The sequence below is a fragment of the Hippopotamus amphibius genome, chromosome 1 (assembly GCF_030028045.1).
Source record: "Hippopotamus amphibius kiboko isolate mHipAmp2 chromosome 1, mHipAmp2.hap2, whole genome shotgun sequence".
In the NCBI taxonomy this organism is placed as follows: Eukaryota; Metazoa; Chordata; class Mammalia; order Artiodactyla; family Hippopotamidae; genus Hippopotamus; species Hippopotamus amphibius.
The window spans coordinates 88,678,763-88,703,211 of record NC_080186.1 but is presented as its reverse complement, the minus strand read 5'-3'; the positions used below and the strand labels follow the sequence as shown (position 1 = coordinate 88,703,211).

Here is a 24,449-nt window from a genome sequence, read left to right as displayed (position 1 = left end):
GAGGGGGTCATGGGAACCTCCCAAATTTGTAATCAGCTGGTCAGAAGTGGGGGTAGCTCTGAGAATTCACAAGCTTGCAGCTGGTGAATGAAATGAGGGCAGTCTTGTGGAAGACTGTGCCCTTAGCCTATGAAAATTGGTCTAATTATGGGTAGAGTCAGAATTGCATTGCAAAGACTCTACCATATTTACTGCCACTTGTACTCTTGAGCTACTTTCTCTTATCTCTAAGTTCTTTGGTTCAGCGAGGAACTGTGACCATTTTTAAAGAGTAAACTTGTTATGCATCACATAATTTTTTTAAAAAGCATTGCAATTATAGATAGTAGTGATTATTTCTGAAATAAATCAGACATTAGACATTTTTATCCAACAAACTTTTATTAAGTACATTCCACAGGTACGTTCTAGTTGGCAGGATGCAAAGATAATACATAATTCCTGCTGCCAGGGAGTTTAGGTCTGGGAAAGACTCAGACAAACCATTACAGTAGAATTAATCAGTGTGATAAAAGAAACATGAAGTAGGAAACATGGCAATGCCAAATGAGTAGGTGAGAAAGAAAAGAGGCCTGGAAGAAGTGCTATTAGGATTGAAGTTTGAGAGTTGGGCAGGGAATGGCCAGAAGGAAGGGTAAGAAGGGGAAAGAGGACAGCATGGAAGGTGGAGAGGGGAGTGCCCTCTGGAATCTGATACACAGTTGAATTGCACATAGCAGAGGTAAGAGTTGCAGCTAGAGAGATACACTGGGCCCAGAACATAAAATGCCTTATATATACTATGTTAAGAAGTTTGGAGTTTATCTTGAATATAGTGGGGAAGCACTGAAGGATTTCAAGCAAGGGAATAAAATAATAAAAGATGTGTTTCAGAAAAAAAAAAAACTGAAGCAGTGTTATAAATAGATTAAATATCAGATAAGACAGGAATCAGTCTTAAGAAGTGATGAGGTAATTCTGGACAAAAACGGTAGGCTTTGGAATTAGGATAGAAATATGGAATTAGAATCAAGAGACAATACGGAGGTAAAATCAGATTAGACTCATTTGATTTTGAGGGGGTAAGCACTGAGGGAGGCATCAGGGTTTGGTCTCGATGGTGCTTCTCTTAAATTAAAGGGAATCCAGGAAGAAAAGCACCCATGGTGGGAAGAGTAGAGTTCAGTTCTGCACATACTGAGATGCTGTGAAACAACTAAGTATAGCAGACATATGGCTGAATATATGAGATGGCAGCTCAGGGAAGTTATTGCAAGTGAAGATACAGACATGAAGGTCATAACTTTAACAATGATTTTGGAGCTACAGGAATGAATAAGATCATCAAACTGGAGTTTGTAGAGCAAGGAAAGAATAAGACCAAGGAAAGAATCCCAAGAACACGAACATTTGAGGAATAGATGGAATTAGAACACAGAAATTGAAGAGAAAACGGTGTCACAAACCGAGGAAGGATCCAGAGTTGCAGAGATCCAGCAGCAGAATGTAACACAGGTCATTAGAGACCATGGTTTCATTGCAGAAGGGACAAAAATCAGACAAAATGGATTAAGAAAATAGCAGGAACAAGGAATTTGAGACGACCTCTGGCTATGTTTTCAAAACATGGTGTGTGAAGGGAAGAAGTACTGGGTAACAGCTAGATGGGGCAATAGTTAGAGGAAGGTTGTCCTGATTGTTTTTAAGATGGATACACTCTAATATGCTGACAGGAAAAAGCCGGCAGTGAGGGAGGAGTTGAAATTAGGAAAGAGGATAATGGATGAAGCAAGGACCCTGTGAATGTGGGCGAAGAGATTAAGAGAAGGGGTAGAGGGATACGTGTTCAACAAACAGTATGAGGAATACTGTACTGTCAGCGGGGGGAAAAAAAAAAACAATGGGAGGGATGGCAGTACAAAGAGAAAACTTAAGTTACAACTCAAACTACTTACAAGGACAGGAAATTCACTAGCAATGGAAATCCTATTGAGCCTGCTCATCTTTGAAAATGATACAAAATAGGCAACAATTTATATACATTCTCTACAGAGGAATGTGTCATACACAATCAGGCCCAAAGAATAAGAAGTATTTCCATGCCATGTTTCCTTTTCCTGAGGAAGCCAGGAATTAACTATTGAAATAGATATATAAGTGGATATTCTGTTTCTGCTGAGTATGCAGAATGCATCCCCATATTGTGGAGGTGTATCTTGCAACACTTTAAACTAGTAATCACTAGTACTCATTTTTTTCTATGAAAAGTTTCATCAAAATAGCCCACAAAAACTGACTGAATTCATCCCATAACTGAAATTTTTCAATAGGACTTTGGCAGTTTTCATAGAAAAAACAACAAAACACTCTGAAATGATGATGTTAATTTGGCTGTCTGGAATCCCCACAAAGTGAGTCACTCATTTCTGCATACCAACCCAATAGGGCAACTGATTCAAATGTATGTCCAGGAAACAGGCTTCAGAAGGGGAACTGATAAAAATGGGGCTCACAAGAATCCCATTAACTTGTACGCTGTGTGGAAGACTGATATTTCCTTACGTCTAACCAGAATCTAAGTAGTAATACCCACTTTCTTGTATGGATTGCATGGTCATCAAGTAACCTTCAAGAGGGTATCCAAAAGGAATGTCCAAATTTAGGAATACACAACCCCCACCTTTCCCCAAACACTAATAAAGTTGACAAAAATGACACCCAGGTTTATGTATGTCAGAAAGAGGTAAATGTAGTTAGTATTAATCCATTGCTAAGAAACTGGTATTCTGGGTAACGTGGAAAACCCAGTTAACATGTTTTCAAGGCTGAAGTTCATCTGCAACTAGCTGGGCTCCCTGGACAACACCCCACCAATAAAGTCCCCTTCAAACTGTGATTTAAATAAACTCTGGTTATCTGGTGAACAGTCAAGCATCCAGAAGGAGCTTCCTTGTGTTATCTAGATATTATAAGAAGAATGGAATTAGACCAAGCTATTAGAGCAGTATCCAGTGTCATTAATCCCCTTTGCCCTCTGTTCTCCCACTGTACACTGCCTGTGCCGTTATTAGAGCATGTATCACTGCACATTATCGTTATCACTATGCTGTTTTTCCAACCTGAATATAATTTCTAAAGGGCATAGAGTGTAACTTATGCTTTTCTTTTTCCCCAAGAATACAGGACACATAGCCTTACACACAACAGACACTCAATAAATATTTGCTGTATTGAATCAGGCACAAGTAAGGTCAATTAGGTAGTATAGGGCTTCAAATTAGTTGTGAAAGGAATTAAGCTAAATCTCTGCATGTGATGGACACTCATGAATGTGCAAGAATCTGTCAAAAAAGTGATCCTCCAGAAATGAGTAAGTCTAGCTCTCGGGGACTTTTGGGGAGAAAGGCATACAAGTATTCCAAGAAATTTGCAGAAATGAGTAATAATCTCAACTCTCACTATGCCTATTTAGTCCTGTGTCCAGCTGGTTACAAGAGGGAAAAACAAATCCCACAGCTCATTCTAGTTTTGTTGAATTTCACAAAAAAACTGGATTTCATGTTTAAAATAATCAAATGTTATGACAGCCCTAGAAAGATTAAATGAGAGTTTCTTAAGGATATATTTCTTTGTGGTTTTAAACATTACTAAAGTGAATGCAGAGTATTAACAACTTAGGTCTGAATTTATTTTTATTCTCCTGACATCTGACATAAACTTCTAAAAGTAAGAAACAAGTTCCAATTTGGATTGACATCAGGTTTTAATCAATCCCTATCCTCCCCTCCCCTATTTAATTATGTTCATGGTCATCCATGCTGATTTAGATAATCAATGCATCTCAACTTATTTTGCCATTGAGTAGACTCAAGATTGATTATCACCTCACACACAAATCACTAGAATAGTGTACCTATCACTTCCCTGTTTCTAGCCCATCCCCTCTCAGTTTCATTAAGCATATTTACTGGGTGGCTCCTGTTAAGCAGCAGTCTCACCAAGACACTCTACAAATACTCATTGAGCATCTATTACGAGCAAAGTACTGCTATAGGTGTTACAGAAAAGATAAACACTGCCCTTTCCCTTCAAATCTACAGTCTGACCAGAGAAGTAACGTGCAATAGTAATAAAACATTAAAGGAAATCAGAAGAGGAAGAAAGGAAAGAAATTGCAGCTCAGGTGAGATACTATAGATGAGGGCTTCTAAAGTATAATGTAAAGGATAAGGTTTGTATGGCATAAAGTAGAGAAGGAGTATTCTAGGTAGATGCAACAACACTGAGCAATGAGTGCCTGTGAAAGCTGAGGCAAGTTAACCAGAAGAAATATGCAAAGCAGATGAGATCAAATAATTAAAGACTACAAACACTGCGTAGGAATCTCAGCCATGTCGTCTAATGAAGACCACTCTTTAAAAGTGCTATTCTAGTACATAATGAAATGGCATATAATACTACTTTAAAACAAAAACAAACAAAAAAATCAAGTAACACAAGATCCAGGGTACCTACCCAAGCAGGGGCATAGTAGGTGAATAGTAGTTTAAGAAATAGAAAACTGGTCACTGGGCCACCATGTGCAGTTGTACATAGTCTACGTGAATGACACTTTCTAAAGCTGTTCAGTGCACAACCTGTTCAAAAGTGCTCAGTAACCCTGATGGTTTCAGACAGGTGAGTAATTAACTTTGTGGGAGTCTAGCTTTTGCAAAAGGGAACTCATTCATGGGGAGGTGGGTCAGAGGGCAAGAAATCAAGTTTCTCAGAAGACTGGAATCAGTCATACAGTTCAATCTCTTGAAATAACAAGACAGAGATACAGGTCCTTAGGAACTAGGTATAAGCAAGGTATCAAGATTAGTATGACTAAGTGTAATTTCTATGTAAGAATTCTTAAAGCTTCTTAAGAAAAAGATTGGCCCCAGAGTTTCACATCACAATGCCCCCAAACACCCCCAACTTACTGATGGAGTTTAACTGGCCACAGAACAAAATTATTAGGAAGAAAAATATGTCATCACATTATTATTTAAGAAAAAAATGTTTAAGCCTTTTTTATGGTTATTAATACCATGTTTGCTTCCTTTCATTACAAATAACATTTCAGCTACATTATAATTTTTAAAAACGTTGAGCTTTAGTCTAGAAATCCATATGTTTTCTGAGCACAAATATACTAATGGCACATTCAGTTTTTGGGTGGGGGGAGGGCTGAGAATGGTCCTAAAGTACAGTTTTACTTGGACACATAGAAATTGTGTAAAACCAAATGGCCAGAGAAAATCTATGTTTGGTAATAATATCAGCTAATGTTAATTGTGTACAACATTGCACACAATTTTTTCGATATACACTTTAGATACATAATCACATTTAATCCTCACAAAACACCTAAATATAGTAATATTTATAATTGCAGCTAAGAACTGAGTGATTACTAAGTACAAGACACTGTTCAGAGCAATTTATATGTAGTATTACCTCATTTAATCCACAGGACAGTCCTGTGAGATAAGTACCTTTATTATCTGCATTTTACCCATAATATATCTGAGAATTCAGGAACTTTCCTAAGGTCACATTGCCAGTATGAAGAGCCGGAATTCAAGTCTAGCAGTCTGACTTCAAAGCCCACTGCTTCTATAATTGGTATTCATAGAGTGCCTTTGATACTACTGTTAGAATTTCATCAAGTGCATATTATTTAATCAATGTCCAAAGAGGAGAAATAACCAGAAGCAAAGATAAAATAGATTCTATTTGAGTCTGGATCCCAATAAGCCATTATTTTCAGAAAATTTAATGAGCTTTGATAGTGAGGTGATAAAAATTGCTGAAAAGAAACAATGCTCCTCAGTTACAGCAGAAAACTTTACTGTAAAACAAGCAAAAAAACCAAATACACCAAATAAAGTAAAATGCAAGGAATCATACCCTATGAATCATACCCTGTGCCTGACGAGGATTTAGAAAATTCAAACCAAATCTATTCCAAGAAAATTAAGTTTGTGGAAATTCTGCAACTTGATATAGATAGGGGTATAATTTTGGTTTAAAAAGTTTCTAGATGTATCATAGGAAAAAAATCACTGTCTCTAAGTATCACAAGTGACCATATTACTAAATCTGAATAACTCAATGTCTACACAGTTTATTAGCGTACACATTTAATAACAACTTATATGGTTTTAAAAAAATGTATATTCTGGTTATGCTAATTCTCAGGCTCAAGGAATCAGTGCATTCCTCACTGTTTCATATTAGAATCTGTTAAAGGAGGGAAGGTAGGAAAAGAGGAGATGACAAAGAGATTTACTGGGGTTTAGAACCATGAACAAAACAAAGGCCCACAGGTACAGAGTCCAGGTTGATTCCTGGTCTAGTATTCTTTCCATTCTAACCTGCTTCTTCTACAGAAGGAAGTTTCTGAATCCTAGACTATGTCTTAGAAATCATCTAGCTAAAAATGTCCACTTCACTGATATCAAAACCTGTCCAAACTCACATAGTGACTGGCGACACAGCCAGAGTAAATGAGCATCCTGACCAAGGGTATCCTCTCTGGGAATAACTGTATTCTTAAGGCACACATGGTCATTGGTGCAGACATAGTCCCACTGAAAGAAAGTATCTTAATTTGTAAATGGGTTTACTTATTTATAAGTAAATTTACAGATTCACCACTTCAATAACATTGTGATGGGGGAAATAAATACTTATGGTTTAAAAAAAAAGTAAATTTATTGTACACAAGTTTACACAATGTTATGTGTCAACTGTAGCTCAACAGAGCCAGAAAAAATATTGCTTGTATAAGTATAGCAAAGAGATTTAAAAAATGACAGTGTTCATTATCTTTAAAAATAAATACATAAACTTGCTTAGAAATGTTTTCAATTAATACTGTCTTTAAACTCTTGCATCCAAGGTGAATTCCAAATCAAGTCTTCAAGGGCAGGTAGGAGTTAGCCAGTGAGGGAGAGAGGAAGTGGGAGTCTCAGGTGAGGACAAAAGAGGAAGCTGTTCCAGGTTAAGTGTGCAGTATAAGCAAGTGATAACAAAGACAGAAACAATACAGTATGCATGGATGACTTCTTAGCAAGTTTGGTATTACTAGTAAGACTAAAGCTCAGCACAAGAGATGAGGCTGGAAATTTTACTACTTAAAAGCTGAAACTGAAACATATAAACTATAAAGGGGATCTATTTTGATTTGTAATAGAATGTTCCACCTTTCTCTTTCAAGATTACATTTTCTATTTTTTCATGAACAAACTATTTTTTACTTACTTCAGTTTTTAATCACCTTTTTACTGAAGTATAATTTACATACAATAAAATGTATCAATTTTCAGTATACAATTCAATGAGTTTTGACAAATACACAACCACCAACATGATCAAGATACAGATTATTTTCATTACTTCAGAAAGTTCCCTCTTGCCTCCTGTAATCAATCCTTTCTCCCATCCTTGGCCCCTGGCCATCGCTGATATTTCTGCCACTAACCTTCTGCCTTTTATAGAATTTTATATAAATGAAATCACATGGTAAACAAGCAAAAAAACCACTTTCATCCAATGCAAAAAGTGATATTGTTTTATTAATATTAAAGAATAAAGAAATTAAAGAAAAAAATTACAAATGAGTTGATGAACATCTTAATTACCAAGGAAGTGCATACTAAAACCACAATGAGATAGCAATACACACTCACTAAAATTCAAAGGACTCACCATACCAAGTACTGGCAAGGAAATGGAGGAAAAGGAACTCTCATCCATTGTTGGTGAGAATGTAAATTGTACAAACACTGTGGAAAACTGGCACCATTTACTGAAGTGAAAACACACGCATCCAATTCCAATTCCTAGGTATATACCAAGAGAAATGAGTGCTTACAACCAAGACCAACAAAAGACAAATGCAACAATGTTCAGAGCAGACATCAAACTGCACACTAAGATTCTGTGGACTTTGCTGTATGCAAGCTACATCCCATCTCCAAGGTACTCTTTTACTCATCTATGCTGAGATTCTGAGATTCATCCAGGTTGTTTTATGTAGCACTAGTTCATTTTTTTTTTCATTGCTGTAGAGTATTGTATGCATATACCACAATTATCTTTTTAATTGTTGTTGGGTACCTAAAATTTTTTTTTAATTAATTGTTTAGAAACCAAGTGAACATTTTCTCTGCTCATCAGATTTTGTTTACTAGAATACTAAGAAACAAAGTCCATCTGCATGCTAGCCACCTTCTACTTTAAGTATTAACATCTTGCCAGGCAACATTTATTTGGTGCCAATCAAGTCTACAATGCTAAACTCAATGACAGAATTACAGAAACAAAGTTTTTCTCGTTAGAATATAATAATAATATTTGCTTAAGATGACCATTTGTGAATCACTAACATAGTCCATCTAGAGGACTGGTCTATAACGAACTACGTAATGATTTCAGAGAGCCACTGTTAATGAGGAAAAGACTGAGAACCAATCTAGGTGGGAGATAAGGGCTGATTCTCATAACCTGATGGACACTGTAGATTACTATAAAATTAATTTCAAACTCCACATGTGCCAGTGTTGATTGAGTCTTTACTAATTGCCTGACACTATGCTAAGCCCTTAATATGTTTTCTTTCATTTATCCTCACAATAATCCTATGAGGGGTGGTATTATTATCTCCATTTCCACAGATGAGAAAACTGAGGTTTAGGAAGGCAACGCACAACTGAAACCATATACAAGCCACTGTGTCCCTGTCCTTTGAAGTAAAAGGCTTTTGCTTCAGTCTCCCCAGGCCTCCCTTGAGTCTCAAAACACTGGCTCAGGAGTTAATGATTAGGAAATGTGAAAGTGTAGAAACAAAGAATAGCTGTTGGGATGGGAAATGTAACAATTTAGACTATAAATCTGCCACAGGGCAGAATCAGCAAACTCCCAGTTTCCTAAAAGATACAGATAAAGGCCTAACACATTTTTAAATTGCTTTTAGAGGAAGCAGACCACTGGCTGGATGAAAAAACACTGACCACAAGCACACAGACCCTAGACCTGTTGAAACCCAACGGTTGATGATGCTTGAAACTTCACCTTGACACCAACCAATCTGAGAACCACGCGTGAGATGATCATGCACCCTGCAGTCGCCTCCCTCATACTGCCTTTAAACCCCTTCCCTGAAAGCCACTGGGGAGTTCAGGTCTTTTGGGCATGAGGTCCCTATTCTCCTTGCTTGGTGCCCTGCAATAAATGCTGCACTCTCCTTCACCACAACTCAATGTCAGCAGACTGGCTTTACTGTGCGCAGGTGAGCAGACCCAAGTTTGGTTCAGTAACACTACTGAACAGAAACACCTAAACTTAAACCAAGGTCTGAATGACACCAAAACCTGAGTTCTTAATCATGATGCAAACTTCTCTCTGCCCCATTCTTCCCTTATAAATAAAAATACATATTTCTAATATATTACCATATGTAGATGTGCACTCATTCATTCAACATATGAAAGAAACACTGTTCTAGGTGTTTCTTTCACATTAGTAAATCAAATGGAACAACAAATTCCTGCCCTTGTGGTGCTTCTATTCTAGGACAACATGGACAATAAACATAATAAATAAGTAAATTATACAGCTATGTGAGAAGGTGAACATGTGCTCTGGGAGCAAAGAGCAAACGAAGTGATTAGAAGTGTCAGTTTTATACAAGTTAGGCCTCACTAAGGAGGTTCATTTTGGGCAAAGACTTCAAGGAAGTGGAGCCAGAGCCACACAGGTATCTGTGGGGTACTGGTAGTGGTGGCAGGGAGAACAGCAGGAAGTGAGGTCAAAGAAATAGAAGAGTAGTAGAGTGAGGGTGTGTGTTAGGGTTGATAGACCACTTTTAAGAACTTTGGTTTTTGAGTGAAGGGGAAACCACCCCTCTTCTCCCACCAAATCTTGGCTAATTGAGATACTGTTACCCTAAATAAATCTTAAAAGGGCAGGATGTAGGTTTTTAAGCGTAGAAAGAGTGAAACTACGTACCCCTGATTCTACCTTTTTACCAACAGACTTTCGAGGAAGGAATTGCCAAGCATAAAAAATGGGTTAGAAACAAAGAAAAAAAGTTTACACATACAAGGAAACATCTTGGGGAGTTACTTTATACAAAAACAAAAGGCTGTAGGTGACTTTCTTACAATCATTCCACATGGTTACTCTTTCAATCTATTAAGCTAGGCTTAAAAACAACAGTAAAAATTCCCTATTTTTCACAGAAAATCGCTATGAATATAGAGGTTTGTTTTTTTTTAATTATGTATTTTACATGATCCCATCATGTAAAATGTGTAGATAAGTAAGATCACTGAATAAACGACTTTATTCCCGAGTAAGCAAATGCATAATAATGTAACTTCAAAACTTTTCTTGATCTTAGTAACTATAACTCCATCTTCTGAAGCAACGCTATCTTTAACTATAACTTATTTGTGAATTGTTAGAAAAAAGTGGTTATCAATATTAAGCAAAATTAATGGAATATTAACCAAAATTTCCTCTAACAAAAAGGCAATCTCCAGGAACATGCAGGTTAAAAAGGCCAGCTTCAGAATAAAATAATATTCTCTATTCACAATAAAGTCACATGGAGTTTACCCAGTAGCCCTGATGTCTTCAACAGACACACAATGAACTCAAATAGGAAAACTGAAGGATGACTTCTTTCAGTTGTAAGGTAATTACAATTTGTTCATAATGTAATGCAGTGTCTCAACTATGCTGTTATCACTGTAATATAAAACTACTATATGACGTGTTTACGACAATGGAATGGAAAAGCCATCAGTATTAACTTCTTATGACTATCTGCATCTCTTTTTCACATTTTATGACTACCGCTTAAAGGTCTTAGATATAAGAATTTCTGACAGTGAAGGTACTAAAAATGAATTACTAACAAAGGTTATAAAAACATCTTAAAGATCCTTCAGGAAAGGCATGAATGTTTATCCTCAGGGATGATTTGGTACTGTCCTACCTGAAAGGAGAAATAGAAAGCAGAAAACTCTTCGGGCCCCCCATCTATCCTTGTTATTCTTTTTTATTATTATTATTTATTTATTTTTTATTATTTTTTTGGGGGTACACCAAGTTCAATCATCTGTTTTTATACACATATCCAAGTATTCCCTCCCTTCCTTGACTCCCCCTAGCTTGAGTCCCCCCCACCCTCCCCGCCCCAGTCCTCTAAGGCTTCTTCCATCCTCGAGTTGGACTCCCTTTGTTATACAACAACTTCCCACTGACTATCTATTTTACAGCTGGCAGTATATATATGTCTGTGCTACTCTCTCGCTTCATCTCAGTTTCCCCTTCACCCCCCGCCCCCTCCCATACCTCGAGTTCTCCAGTCCATTCTCTGTATCTGCTTCCTTGTTCTTGTCACTGAGTTCATCAGTACCATTTTCAGATTCCGTATATGTGAGTTAGCATACAATATTTGTCCTTCTCTTTCTGACTTACTTCACTCTGTATGACAGATTCTAGTTCTATCCACCTCATTACATATAGCTCCATCTCATCCCTTTTTATAGCTGAGTGATATTCCATTGTATATATATGCCACATCTTCTGTATCCATTCATTTGTTGATGGGCATTTAGGTTGCTTCCATGTCCTGGCTATTGTAAATAGTGCTGCAATAAACATTATGGTACAAGTTTCTTTTGGGATGATGGTTTTCTTTGGGTATATGCCCAGGAGTGGGATGACTGGATCATATGGTAGTTCTATTTGTAGTATTTTAAGGAACCTCCAAATTGTTTTCCATAGTGGCTGTACCAACTTACAGTCCCACCAACAGTGCAGGAGAGTTCCCTTTTCTCCACACCCTCTCCAACATTTGTTGTTTCCAGATTTTGTGATGATGGCCATTCTGATTGGTGTGAGGTGATACCTCATTGTGGCTTTGACTTGCATTTCTCTGATGATTAGTGATGTTGAGCATCTTTTCATGTGTTTGTTGGCCATCTGTATGTCTTCTTTGGAGAAATGTCTATTTAGGGCTTCTGCCCATTTGTGGATTGGGTTATTTGCTTTTTTGGTATGAAGCTGCATGAGCTGCTTGTATATTTTGGAGGTTAATCCTTTGTCCGTTGTTTCATAGGCAATTATTTTCTCCCATTCTGATGGTTGCCTTTTAGTCTTGTTTATGGTTTCTTTCACTGTGCAAAAGCTTTTAAGTTTCATGAGGTCCCATTCGTTTATTCTTGATTTTATTTCCATGATTCTAGGAGGTGGGTCCAAAAGGATCTTGCTTTGATGGATGTCATAGAGTGTTCTGCCTATGTTTTTCCTCTAGGAGTTTTATAGTGTCTGGCCTTACATGTAGGTCTTTAATCCACTTGGAGTTTATTTTTGTGTATGGTGTTAGGAAGTGTTCTCATTTCATTCTTTTACATGTTGCTGTCCAATTTTCCTAGCACCACTTATTGAAGAGGCTGTCTTTTTTCCATTGTATACTCGTGCCTCCTTTGTCAAAGATAAGGTGCCCATATGTGTTTGGGCTTACTTATCCTTGTTATTCTTTACACTAAAAAGACTTTTATTCCCCCCTCCTTTTTTTCTTCTAGAATCATGGTTCTCTATAACCATGCCCCTCTCTTCTGCTAAGTATGAAATGTCAAATTTGTTATAACATTAGAAATAAAAATTCTACTTGCTTTCATTATCATCAAAATAATGTTACAGTGTTGATTAAAAACTAATTTGAAGCTGTTTTAAAGCAAAATTCTCAAGGCCCTGTCGAAATTAGATGAAAAAATGATATCATTTAATCAGCTATATGCTTAGGTATGTATGTTTTGTTAACCTGTTACCTAGATGAGGGGTTTATCTTTCACAAAAAATGCAATCATATGTCCATACTTATGTCTGTAACTCCCTTGGAAATGCAACAAAATAACAACATGGGTTGATGGCTGAGGGGATGCATAAATATATGACTGAAAAAAATACAGCAGAACGTTAAAACTGTAGAACCTTGGAGGTGGCTATATGGACATTTACTGTAAAATTGTTTTAACTTTTCTATATGTTTGAAATTTTTAATGATACATTGTTGGGGAAAATGCAATCATACTTGAAATCTGTTTTAAACGGCAAGGAAGAATCCAAATCACACAGAATAACTGCAAAAAAAAGATGAGTCCAGCTTTTGCTGCTTATATTGAGTTGGGAGGAAAAAACATTGCCATAACACCTTTACTTTATCTATCTACCTCCAGAAAAGTCCTCCAAATTCACACTGCTATTGAGAAATGAAGGCAGGCAGAAAGGTTTGTTTGTTTAAGAGTTCTAAGGTCAAACTAAGTTCCTTTGACTGAATTTTGAAAAGTAAAACCTGAAATTATTTCTGTAACTAAAAAACACAATATTTCTTTACCTACTCAGAATAAGTTCATTTTCAATATAGATTTCCTATAAGAAGATAAAGTATACCTTCCTTTGGATTACTAATTATTCTTTTTGGCAATGTCCTTTCCCTGTGAAGCTACCTGAAATCACTCAAAGAAAATCAAAACAATTGTATGTCAATTATATCTCAATAAAAGTTCTAAAAAAAAACAAAAAACAAAAACATGTTAAAAAATGACCGGTACATTGGAAAATTTACCTACTAATCAATGTGCATATAAAGTATATGTGTATATAAAGCCTTTCAACATAAATGACTTTCTGAAGTGTCATAAGTGAGGCATCTTTATGTTTGATAATTCCATCAATGATTTTTTTGGTAGTCATCAAAAACATATCACTCCCTGCATTTCATAAAGACAGAAAAAGACATCATAAACTCAAAGAAATTGCTCTGCTAGTAGTGGATAATGACTTATTTAACAAACACTTATTGAGTATGTACCATGTGCCAGACACTGTGCTAAGCCTTAGAGATGGGAATATAAATAAAATACAGTCCCTGACTTCATGAAATTTACAGTTTGGTAAGGAAGATACACAAACAGTTACAAAACACTTAAACTGACCAATAAGTATATGCATGAAGTGCTATTGTAACAAAAAGGAGATAACCTAACCTAGCTCCGGGATCTCTGGGACTGCTTCCTGAATTTAAAGAATGAGTAGCAGTGATTCAGGCAGGAGAGGGTAGTCCATGCTGAGGTAGCTGCCTGACTAAAGGCAGAGAGGCACAGAGTAGCATGTTGCGGGCACAGAACTATACTGCTAGAGAAAAAGTTCATGGTATGTGGTGGAGACAGATGAAGCTATGGAGGTAGGCAGTTGTCACATCACCGATGATCTTGTGGGATACACAAAGGAGCCTGGACTTTCTTTTGGCCTGAAAAGGAAGTAGAAGGGGAGTGACATTTTCAGATTGTATCTTAACTAGATCTCCCTGGCTCCTGAGATAAGGATGAATGTAAGGGAGACATGGTGACCAGCTGCAAGAGTGACATAATGAGGACCTGACTCAAGATTGCGATGGTAGGCATGGTTTCTACTGAGAAAGACCAGCAGATTGTCAGCTTAAACTGTGAGGTGACTTCCAGGTGTCTGGCTTGGATAAGAGTCTATACATAACAATGTCTTCCAATTAAAGTGGATAATACAGAAGGAAAAGCCAAGTTGAAAGCTGATGGATTCAGCTTTGGATGTGTTGGATTTGACATGCCTCTGGGTTATCTAGATGATTTCCAGTAGAAAGTTAAATACAAGATGCTGAGGAGGAGGTCTGAATGGGAGGTTGAAATTTGAGTTAGCAAAACATTATAGAGTTATTTGAAATCATGAGAGCGAATATTCATAGGATTTTGTTTTTGTTCTTGATTTTAGTCATTCTAACAGGTGTGTAGTAGTAGTTCATTGTGGTTTTAATTTTTATCTTCCCAGTGTCTAATGATGTTTGGCATCTTTTCAAATGTTTATTTGCTATTCATGTAACTTCTTCGGGATGTGTCTGCTCATATTTTCTTTCCATTTTTAAAATTAATTTATCCTATTATTGTGTTTTGAGAGTTCTTTGTAAATCTCAATATAAGCCCTTTATCAAATATATGCTTTGCAAATATTTTTTCCCAGTGTGTGGCTTCAGTGTTTTCTAAAGACCACAGTTTTTATTTTATTGAAGTACATTTTTTTCCTTTTTTCCTTTTCTGCAGCATGCTTTTGATGTTGCACCTAAGAAATCTTTGCCTAAGTAAGGTAACAAACCTTTTCTTCTATTTTCCTTTGGAAAACAATTTCAAGTTTTCAACTCGCATCTATGAGACATTTTGAATTTATTTTTGTTTATTGTGTGAGGAATGGATTGATATAATGAGAATGGAGAGAACAACCATTAACAGTGTATAGAACGAGAAGGCCAAAGGGTGGATGAAGTTCGGGGAGAAAAGATAAGCCTAGGCTAAAGGAAGCAGAGTTGAGCAAAAAAGACATAAGCCGTTGTCAGAGAAGCACAAGGAAAATTCTGAATAATCAACACTATATACCGAGATAAGCATGAAAACTGTCTTTCCAGCTTGGGTGAGGTCATTAGTGACCTTAGGAAAAGCATATTCAGTCAAATCACTCCGACACTGGAACTACATTTAACCAACCCCTTTAAGAATTCCCCCCGTGGAAGCACTGGGTTGAGGTCTGAAATCGCTGAGCATTCTTAAAGGTCACTTTTCGGGGCAGCGGAGGGTCTTGGGCTTCCCGACGCTGACGACGGCCGGCGCCGACTCCAGCCACGCCCCTCGGGGCGCTCCGAGAACTCACGGCCCCGCTGGGAAATCAGAACTGACGCTCCTCACCGGGTCTGCCAAGCTGACAGCTCACCAGGGAGGCGGCTGGGTAAACTAGGGCCGAATGAAAAGGCGAGCATGGGAACGCGTGCACTCGGGCAATCCCGGGGCAGACTAGGGAAACCCCTTCCACCCGCCACCCCGTCGTGTGTCAGGAGGACAGGGGGAGGGCGTGGGGCTCCTCGGCCCAACCTCGCGGCCGGCTCTCCTCGCGGGCGAAGAGCTCCTGCACTTACCCGGTCCCAGGCTGGGGGCTAAAACTTAGGGGATCGCGGGCAGGCCTCGTCCCTTGCCACAGGCCATGCTGAGGGCACCGTCGGACTGCCCCCCGGTCGGCTGACCTTTCGCCAGCCCACCGCAGCGGCCTGCTGCTCATTCTTAGTTGCCGGGGGACCGGGCCTCCCTTCCAGGTGCCGGCACCGGCCATCCCTTCCAGCTAGTCGTAAAGTGCCGTAAAGCGCCGGCGCTTTGCGGCACCGTAGGCAAAGCGGGCGGCGTGGATCCTTGCTCTGCTTGGGCGGCTGCTTCTGGGGAACCGCGGCAGATAGGAATTTGGGGAAAACAGGGACCTAACTACGATTCTCTCAGCGGGTAATTGCTCCTAGGTTTGTGTAACAGGAGAGAAAGTGGGTAGGGTTGTTTAAAAACACTCCAATCCTTATTTAAAAGGCGTGAAATAAGGTTTTTAAACTTCCCTCCTTGTGACATGCCGTCCCTCCTCGTGCTATTTTGGTTTTCATCTCCGTATTCATCGCTCGATTTTAGGCATCTTCCGCGTAGCTGACACTTGATTTTCTTATTCATTTTGTCCTGCAGTCGCCCTCCCCCTGGACTTTGAAATGCTTTACATGATCGGTTTGGGCCTGGGAGATGCCAAGGACATCACAGTCAAGGGCCTGGAAGTTGTAAGACGCTGCAGTCGAGTGTATCTGGAAGCCTATACCTCAGTCCTGACTGTAGGGAAGGAAGTTCTGGTAGGTGCTTAAGGCTTTCCAGCCTCCTGGGAAGAATGATACTTAACAGCTGATTTTTATTACACTAAGCCGAACCGAATTTTTCAGGTTCAAACCCTTTGAAACACATACCCTGCTCATTCAGAATCTGAGGCGTACAAGAATGGAAATTACACACCAACCAAGTGGCTTGGAAAATGAGTGCGTGCTTTTGCTTACTTTACAAGTCTAATTGTGTAGCCTTCTTCATTAAATAGGAAAGTTGTTTTACACTCCGGGGGATAGTTTTCAGAATCCCTTATTTCATGAGAAGCCAAGAAATCCTTTCTGAGTTGAGTGCTAATGAGGTGCTGACACAGCCTTAATGAGTTGGTTATGTATTCAGGAACCAAGCTGAAAGCTTCCCTCTTTGAAGTATTTCCATAGGGAATGGTAATCACCTTTCCGTCTATCATATCCAGAGAGATCTAACCTTTGAATAGACACCTCCCATTAAGGCTTATACCCATACACTCGGATGTATTCAGCAAGCCTGGAGCTTAGTAACTGTAGAATTTGCGAGTGTATCATACATGTAGCTGGCTTTGGTTAAGGGCTCAGTAAATTTTGGAGGAGGGATCAAATTCAGGTTCATTGTCAAATTTCAAATAGAATGTAAATTAAGATGAAAAGATTGATGAACATGTTGTAGGAGGAGGGAGAGGATTTTAGGATTGTCTGGTTCTATCAAGTCTTCCAAAGAAAAAGGTAACCTAGAGCATTTCAGGTCTTCTGGCCTCTCAGATTCACAGCCCAGAGAATTCTGAAGTTCTCAGAGTTACTTTAAAGTCTTAAAGAAGGACTTCTACTTGAATTGGCCGTGCATTGAAATAAAAGTTGTGTCTAATGACCAGCTTTGATTTGTTGGCTCCAGTTTATTAGGATGGAGCCAAAATATCTAACCTCAAGATAATAGAAATGTTCCTCTCTGATTAGTGATCAGTGACAATCAGAATGAACTTAAAATCCTTTTAGAGAATGCAGACAAATAACAAATTAATAGTTTTATAGAATTGGACCTGGTTTTATGTCTTTGCTCTGTCACATGTTAACATGTGACCCAACTGTAGTTCCTCACCTTGTAAAAAGAGGACACAGGTGCCTACCATACAGGATTTTAGCATAGTGTGTGACACAGAAGTGTTCAGAAATATGAGTTGTTCATATATTTCCAAATGTCTCTAAACCTCAGTTTCTTCATTTGTCAAATGGAGATAATCACCAGTTGGAAGGCTATTAAGATTATATCAGTTATTAAGATGATGTATTTGAAAGTGCTTTGCAAATTTAAGTGCTACCTAAATGTTACTTTTGGTTGCTATGATTTTTTTTTTAAGCATTATTTTTTTTTTCCAAAACATACTTGTGGAGTAACTACTTATAGGGTCAAGATCTAGGGCTGCGCCCAACCTCACAGGTAAATTATGTGTACTTTGTTAAGGTACTAGAATTCTATTCCTTAACAGTAATAAGCTAATATTTTTAGAACTCTTACTATGCACTGTTTTAAATGCTTTACATGTAGAACAGGATTATTACTCTGTAATTACTGTTCACAATTTTAGAGGCACAGAGAAACTTGCCCAAGGTCATGTAGATGGTGAGTTATAGAGCCAGAATATGAGCCAAAGCAGTCTCAGTTGAGATCCACCACTTTTGACCATATTGTGGCTCTGTGCTTTTAAGGACAGATAATAGTTTCACAAAATGTAACTTCACAGAACACCTACAGAGAAGTTAGAATTCAAGTAAAGTGGTCAATCTTGAATCCCTCCCTGCCACAAAATTCCATTGGTCTGCTCTCCATGAGACTCTCTGGTCCTCAATTCATGTCCTTCCCTGAGCAACTTTGCATACATCAACCACCTTAAATGAATCATTTCTGGAATAAAGTAAGCTGTAAATAAATACAATTATGCCTTATATTGCTCAGTACAATTTCAGAACCACTTTATCTTCAGTCAATTCCTTTCCTCCTTTAATTTCTACCTTTTCTTTTTTAAACAAATTACTTTAAAAAATTAAGATGTGCTTGTACAGTCTGGTCTCAGTAACTAAATAATTATTATACAGTGAAAAAAAGGTGGGAAAATTCTATTTTCTGTAACAAATATATGCTTTCTTTTATGACTAATTACACAAAATAATTCTTTTAAACAGAGACACAAAGTTAATTTTTTTGAACAAAGGCACAAATGGACATCTAGAATTTATCTGTTCTGACATTGAAAGCTATTATTTTCAAATTGCCAAATGGATAGTATTGTTTATGTATTCTCTATTATTCAAAAGTTAATTGAACTAAAGACAGTGAATCCGGGAAAGAGTTTTAGTTTTGGTATATACAGCTTGGATTTCTTTAGGCACTTTCTGTGCATAAATTATCATCTTATGTACCTATTTGATATAACACACTTGTGTACATTATACAACGGGGTATAAGCTATGATCTTGGTTCTCAAATGGTTCATGATTCATCTTCATTTACCCAGTAAATAACACTAGAAGATTGAAATAATAATTCATGACAGTAGTGGAAGAGAGAAACTATAAAATTATATTGCTGACAAGAACTTGATTATTTTATTTAAGCCAACACACTTTCACCAATTAAATAGTAGAAGCTATCTCAAATAGCTACTAATTATTAATTACAATTGGCATACATGTAAGAGAGAAGGTCACTTCAGGCTGTGCTGGTCAGGGAATACAATGGAACACATGGAATTTGAGCTGTTTTAAAATGACACATCTCCATTGTTTTATTTTTGTTTTGTTTCTTTTGTTTAAATCATGGTCCAAATAGAAAATGATAATATTTGTACAGCTCTTCAGGGTGAATGGAGGAAGCTGCTCATGGCCAACAAGGACTAACTTTGGGGCCTGAGCTGCCCTGCATAAAGCATAGGAGATCATTAATCTCCCCTTGTCTATGCTCCATTTATAGTTCTGTGAAGTCCTGCAGTCAGCTAAGGTTCTGTGAGCTTGGGCAGTCATTTAAATTTCCTTTGCTCTTTTTCTTATCTGTAATACAGGAATAAAAATATATAAAATTTATGCTTTTGTCATAAATTTTGGTAAAGATTAAATGAATTCGTATGCGTAAGTTCTTAGAATAGTGCCTGAGCACAGCGTAAGCCCATTGTAAATGTGTTATTAAAATATTGTTATTATAGATGACATTTGATAAAGGGAAGAGCAAGCGACATTATTATAGATCAGATTTGGTAAGGGGAAGAGAAAGAACATTCCTTGATAAAGAAGAAATGTGAGCAAAAGCATGGAGGAGAAAAACAAATATTTACTGTAATTTGTTCTTGGACAACACCGAAATAACTTTCATTTCCCTCTGGTGTATCTTTCCCCTCTTTTTTTTTTTCCTTCCAGTTTTATTGAAATATAATTGATATACAGCACTGTTTAAGTTTAAAGTGTTTAAGTGACATAATGATTTGACTTTCTCACCTCATGAAATGATTACAAGTTTAGTGAACATTCATCACCTCATACAGATACAAAGTAATAGAAAAAGAAAAATTATTTTTTTCCTCGTGACAAGAACTTTTTGAATTTACTCTCTTAACTTTCATACATAGAGTGCAGCAGTATTAATTATATTTATCATTGTTCCTTCTCTTTTCTTCCTAACCTATTTCACCTGGATATACCAGCCAACTCTGTTTCCTTGTCCTCCTATCTAACTGCTGTGGATTGATATTGGAGGGATTGGAGAGGACAGTAAGGAACTTTGCATTGAGAAAAATGAGGCCATAAGCTATGACCTTTTTTAACTTCCTGTTTATCCTTACCCTAAATCTGAATCTGTCCTTCCTCCAGTCTTAGAAGATGACTTGTAAGATGAGGTTCTCTTCCTGTTCAAGTCTAATGCCATCTAGGTGGGTTTTCTTTCAAACCTCTTCTCTCCATTCCTCTAGAACCTCACTGCTATCATTTATTCTCTCTTCTGTATGTTCAGTCTATATTAATATCCTTTTGTCCTCTCAGCCTGAAACTGTATTCAAATACAGTTGACCCTTGAATGACTTGAGTTTGAACAGCACAGATCCACTTATATGTAGATTTTTTTTTTCAGTAGTAAATACTTCAGTACTACTTTATTCGAGGTTGGTTGAATCCACAGCTATGGAGAAATCATGAATATGTAGGGTTGGTTATAGTTTATACTTGGATTTTTGACTTTGTGAAGGGTCAGCATCCCAACCCCGGCGTTATTCAAGGATCAAGTGTATTGTCCATTCTGAAAACTCTCCTCTTTTAAACCTCTTTTCCCCATAGTTATTATTCTATTTCTCTCTCCTTTTTCCAAAGCTTTTTAAGAAAGTAGTATAGTTCTATTGTCCCCCCACTTCCACTTATGTCGCAAGACTCCTACAAGCTGACTTCCATTCCTATGAAATATTTCTCTGTTTGTTGAACAATTATTTAGTAACAGAACTCCAGAGGATAGTTTTGAATTCTTGTCTGTTTTACTTCTTTTGACATAGTTGACTATTCCTTGAAACTGACTTTCAAGACATGACTTTCTCTTGGTTTTATTCCTACTTTTCTATTTTTCTCAGTCCCCTTTGTAAGCTTCTTATTTTTTCATTGCTACTTTAAATGTTAGTGGTTTTGTTTTCTTTTTGAGATTTTGTTCTTGCATTTGTTTCCATTTGCTACTCTGAGCCTCTACTCTTGTACTTTTTGACTAGATAAAATGTGAAATAGTTTGAATCTCAAAAAATACTAAAAGGTGTATACATCAAAAGATTTCTGTCCAGTTCTTCCTTCTAGAGGCAATCATTACTAATTTCTTGTGTATCCTTACAGAAGTACCCAAAAGTAATTTTACCTTTTAGTTTTTATCCTCTTGCCTATATCCAAAACCTACCATCTTAAAACTAAGAATGAGTTTTGAGTTTTATCTTCATTTTCACGAATGAAGAAGATTAGGGCTGAGATTGTGCAAAAACTGTCTAATCAATCATTGGACAATATTAGTATAAATTTAAAATCATTTGTTAAATGGTGCTCCTTGTTTTTTAAATTTTCCTTTCCTGACCCTGACTAGCTTTGATACTCCTATAGCACTTATAATGTGGTAGTTAATTCCCCACTAGACATTATGCTCCATAAGGTAGGGATCATGTATGTCTCATTCACAGTTTCCCAACATCATGCATAGAGCTTGGCATGGAGGTCATACACAGGAAATATTTTTCAAATGAGTGAATGAATGAATACATAAGTAAGTGGTTAAGTTAAAAGTAATTTCTATATAGCAGTATCTATTCTAATAGCATTTATCTATTGCTGTTTCTGCTTTAGCAATCTCTTTCCTTTTTTAAGCATTCTTTTTAAAGAGCATCAAACATTTGATTACATTGAGGTGTTAGTGTTTGTTTCTCTTTAGGGAGGATGTTTCAAAAAAAGTAAATATTCAGGTGTCTAAATTAGATAACGAAATATTTCTTGGGTTAGGGTAAGTGATAAATATGGAGTGATCATAATAGAAGTCTTGAGGAGAGAGTGAGTTTTCTGTTGTTAAGTTTAATGTTTCCGTGAAAATGTTGGATAGAATTACTGCTGGCTTTAAGCTAGTAACACATGTGACTCCTTGATCTTTAAGAAATGTTAGAAGTTCAGAAAAGAACATTGTTTCTTGCAGTTTTCAGTAATCATATGTGTGTTCTCTTGCATATGTGGATATAAGTGCTCCACAACTGTTAAGTTTACTGGGCTTACAAAATTAAAGGAGTATAAAAATGAATAAGAAAAAAATCTATGATAAAAGTGAAAATAAAACATTTTCATCTATGAAAACATCATTGTCATTGGGAACTTCTGGAACATTATCTCTAAGAGGATATGCATACAAAAGGAAAGGATCTTTTTTCACATTTGAGAAACAGATTCTAGTTAAGTGTTAGGAAATAATTGTCACTATAATTATTTGGAACTGTAGCCTTTATCTTCAGTTGCTCAATCATTTGTTCATTTACTCATTTGCTAGAGAAATATTACTGAGTAGCAGATACTCTTCCATTACAGCAATCCTTATAGCTTTTGTCATATGATACAATCCTTATGACAAAAATAAACTTCTCAGCATGTAAGAAATACTATTATTTATCTGTGCATTCACTTTTACTATATTTGAGTTATATTCAACATATTACTCCATAAGTAATAAGATTCATGATCTTGCATAATAGGTTGTTAACTACTGCCCCATGACCACTAGCACACTAGCTCACTCTTACATCCATGCTGCTGTTCCAGTTAAGGTCAGCCTCCTGGGTTTGTGCTTTAGAGTTGAACTTCTGGGGGTTTGTTCACAAAGAAGTTTGTATGTAGACTAACTATATATTTAGAATTCTCTTCTTTCTCCTGCAACTCTGCCTTTTTTAGCAGGAACTAGGAAATACAGTTTTCGTCTTTCCTGCAATTATGTAGGAATATTTGCTGGTTCTGTAAACAACTAAATCTTAATTTTCTACTGTTTCTCATTGAAATTATCTTTTATTTTAGTCAAGGTCCCATAGATTTTCCAACAAAAATTTAATAGAACCCAACTACCATGTATACGTATAATTATTGTTTAATATATTTATTCTGTAATACTGTTGTTCTGAAGTAAGGCTCACGCATATATGTTCTCTATTCATCCTACAATGTTCGGCTTCATCTGTTAGACCCAAATTTAGAGGTTAATTTAAAATGCGAAAAGCCTCAGATGTTAGGTCTGCCTCCTCTTGGGATATTAAGATAGCCCCAAAGACAGAGTTTAATTGCAACATGATACAGAGTGCTAGCTCATTGATGAGTTGTGGTCAATGATCTGTGTTTGGATGGTTGCCAAGGTTTGCGCCAGCCCCAGACAAAGGTTTTTTATGTGTGTGAGTTTGTATGAGAGAGATTGTGGGTGTGTGTTGAAGTGGTCACCTGCTGTCTCATTTTTATATTGGACTTAAATCTATAGGAAGAGTTTTATGGAAGAAAATTGATTCTCGCTGATAGAGAAGAAGTGGAACAGGAAGCAGATAATATTTTAAAGGATGCTGATATCAGTGATGTTGCATTTCTTGTAGTTGGTGACCCATTTGGGTAAGTCAAAGAAGATATTTTGAGTTTCAATTTATTTACTTTTGTAATCATTAAGAATTATTTTATTACATTGAAAACTTTATCTTCCAGGTCCTGATAAGGAACTCTGTTTACCTAGGCTCTGTCTAAAATTTTGTAGTTTAAACTTTCATTATCTTTGAGGTTAATGAAGAAAATTTACTTGGCTTTGAGGTTAATGAAGAAAATTTACTTGGCAAATTTACTTGGCAAAATTTACTTTACAGTCATTATGTATCACTCACATTGGTTATCACATGTCAACTCTAAAGTTTGTCGTTGCTTCTGCTGTTTTTTTAGAAAGTCACTTAGGGCGTCAAATAGCCTAAACTAGTATATCATTATTAAATTAGTATATTGCACTATCGAGAGTCATACCTGCCATTTATTTTGCAGGTAAGTGCAAGTATCTCCTGCTTGCTTTGTTCTAGGCTTTTTGTTTATTTTTTAATCATCTGCTATTTAGCAGTACTGTTTTCACTTTAGTTACCTTGAATTTATCATTTATCAAGCCTCAGATTTCAATATCTTATATCCACTGAGAGCTCTA

The 24,449-nt window shown here is 36.9% G+C and overlaps 1 protein-coding gene across 3 annotated transcripts in view; it reads left to right on the top strand.

Annotated features, from left to right (window-relative positions):
* Positions 1 to 15,630: 15,630 nt before the first annotated feature.
* DPH5 (diphthamide biosynthesis 5) overlaps positions 15,631 to 24,449 on the top strand; it is a 37,548-nt gene continuing 28,729 nt past the window's right edge. The window contains exons 1-3 of one of the 3 annotated variants that reach the window (XM_057695411.1): positions 15,631 to 15,854; positions 16,599 to 16,756; positions 23,757 to 23,881. In XM_057695411.1, coding sequence (XP_057551394.1) covers positions 16,622 to 16,756; positions 23,757 to 23,881 — 260 coding nt within the window. In that variant the 5' untranslated portion in view covers positions 15,631 to 15,854; positions 16,599 to 16,621. Of the gene's footprint in view, positions 15,855 to 16,277; positions 16,388 to 16,598; positions 16,757 to 23,756; positions 23,882 to 24,449 lie in introns of those variants that run through there. The other 2 variants (XM_057750582.1, XM_057696093.1) reach the window with 2 other exon arrangements.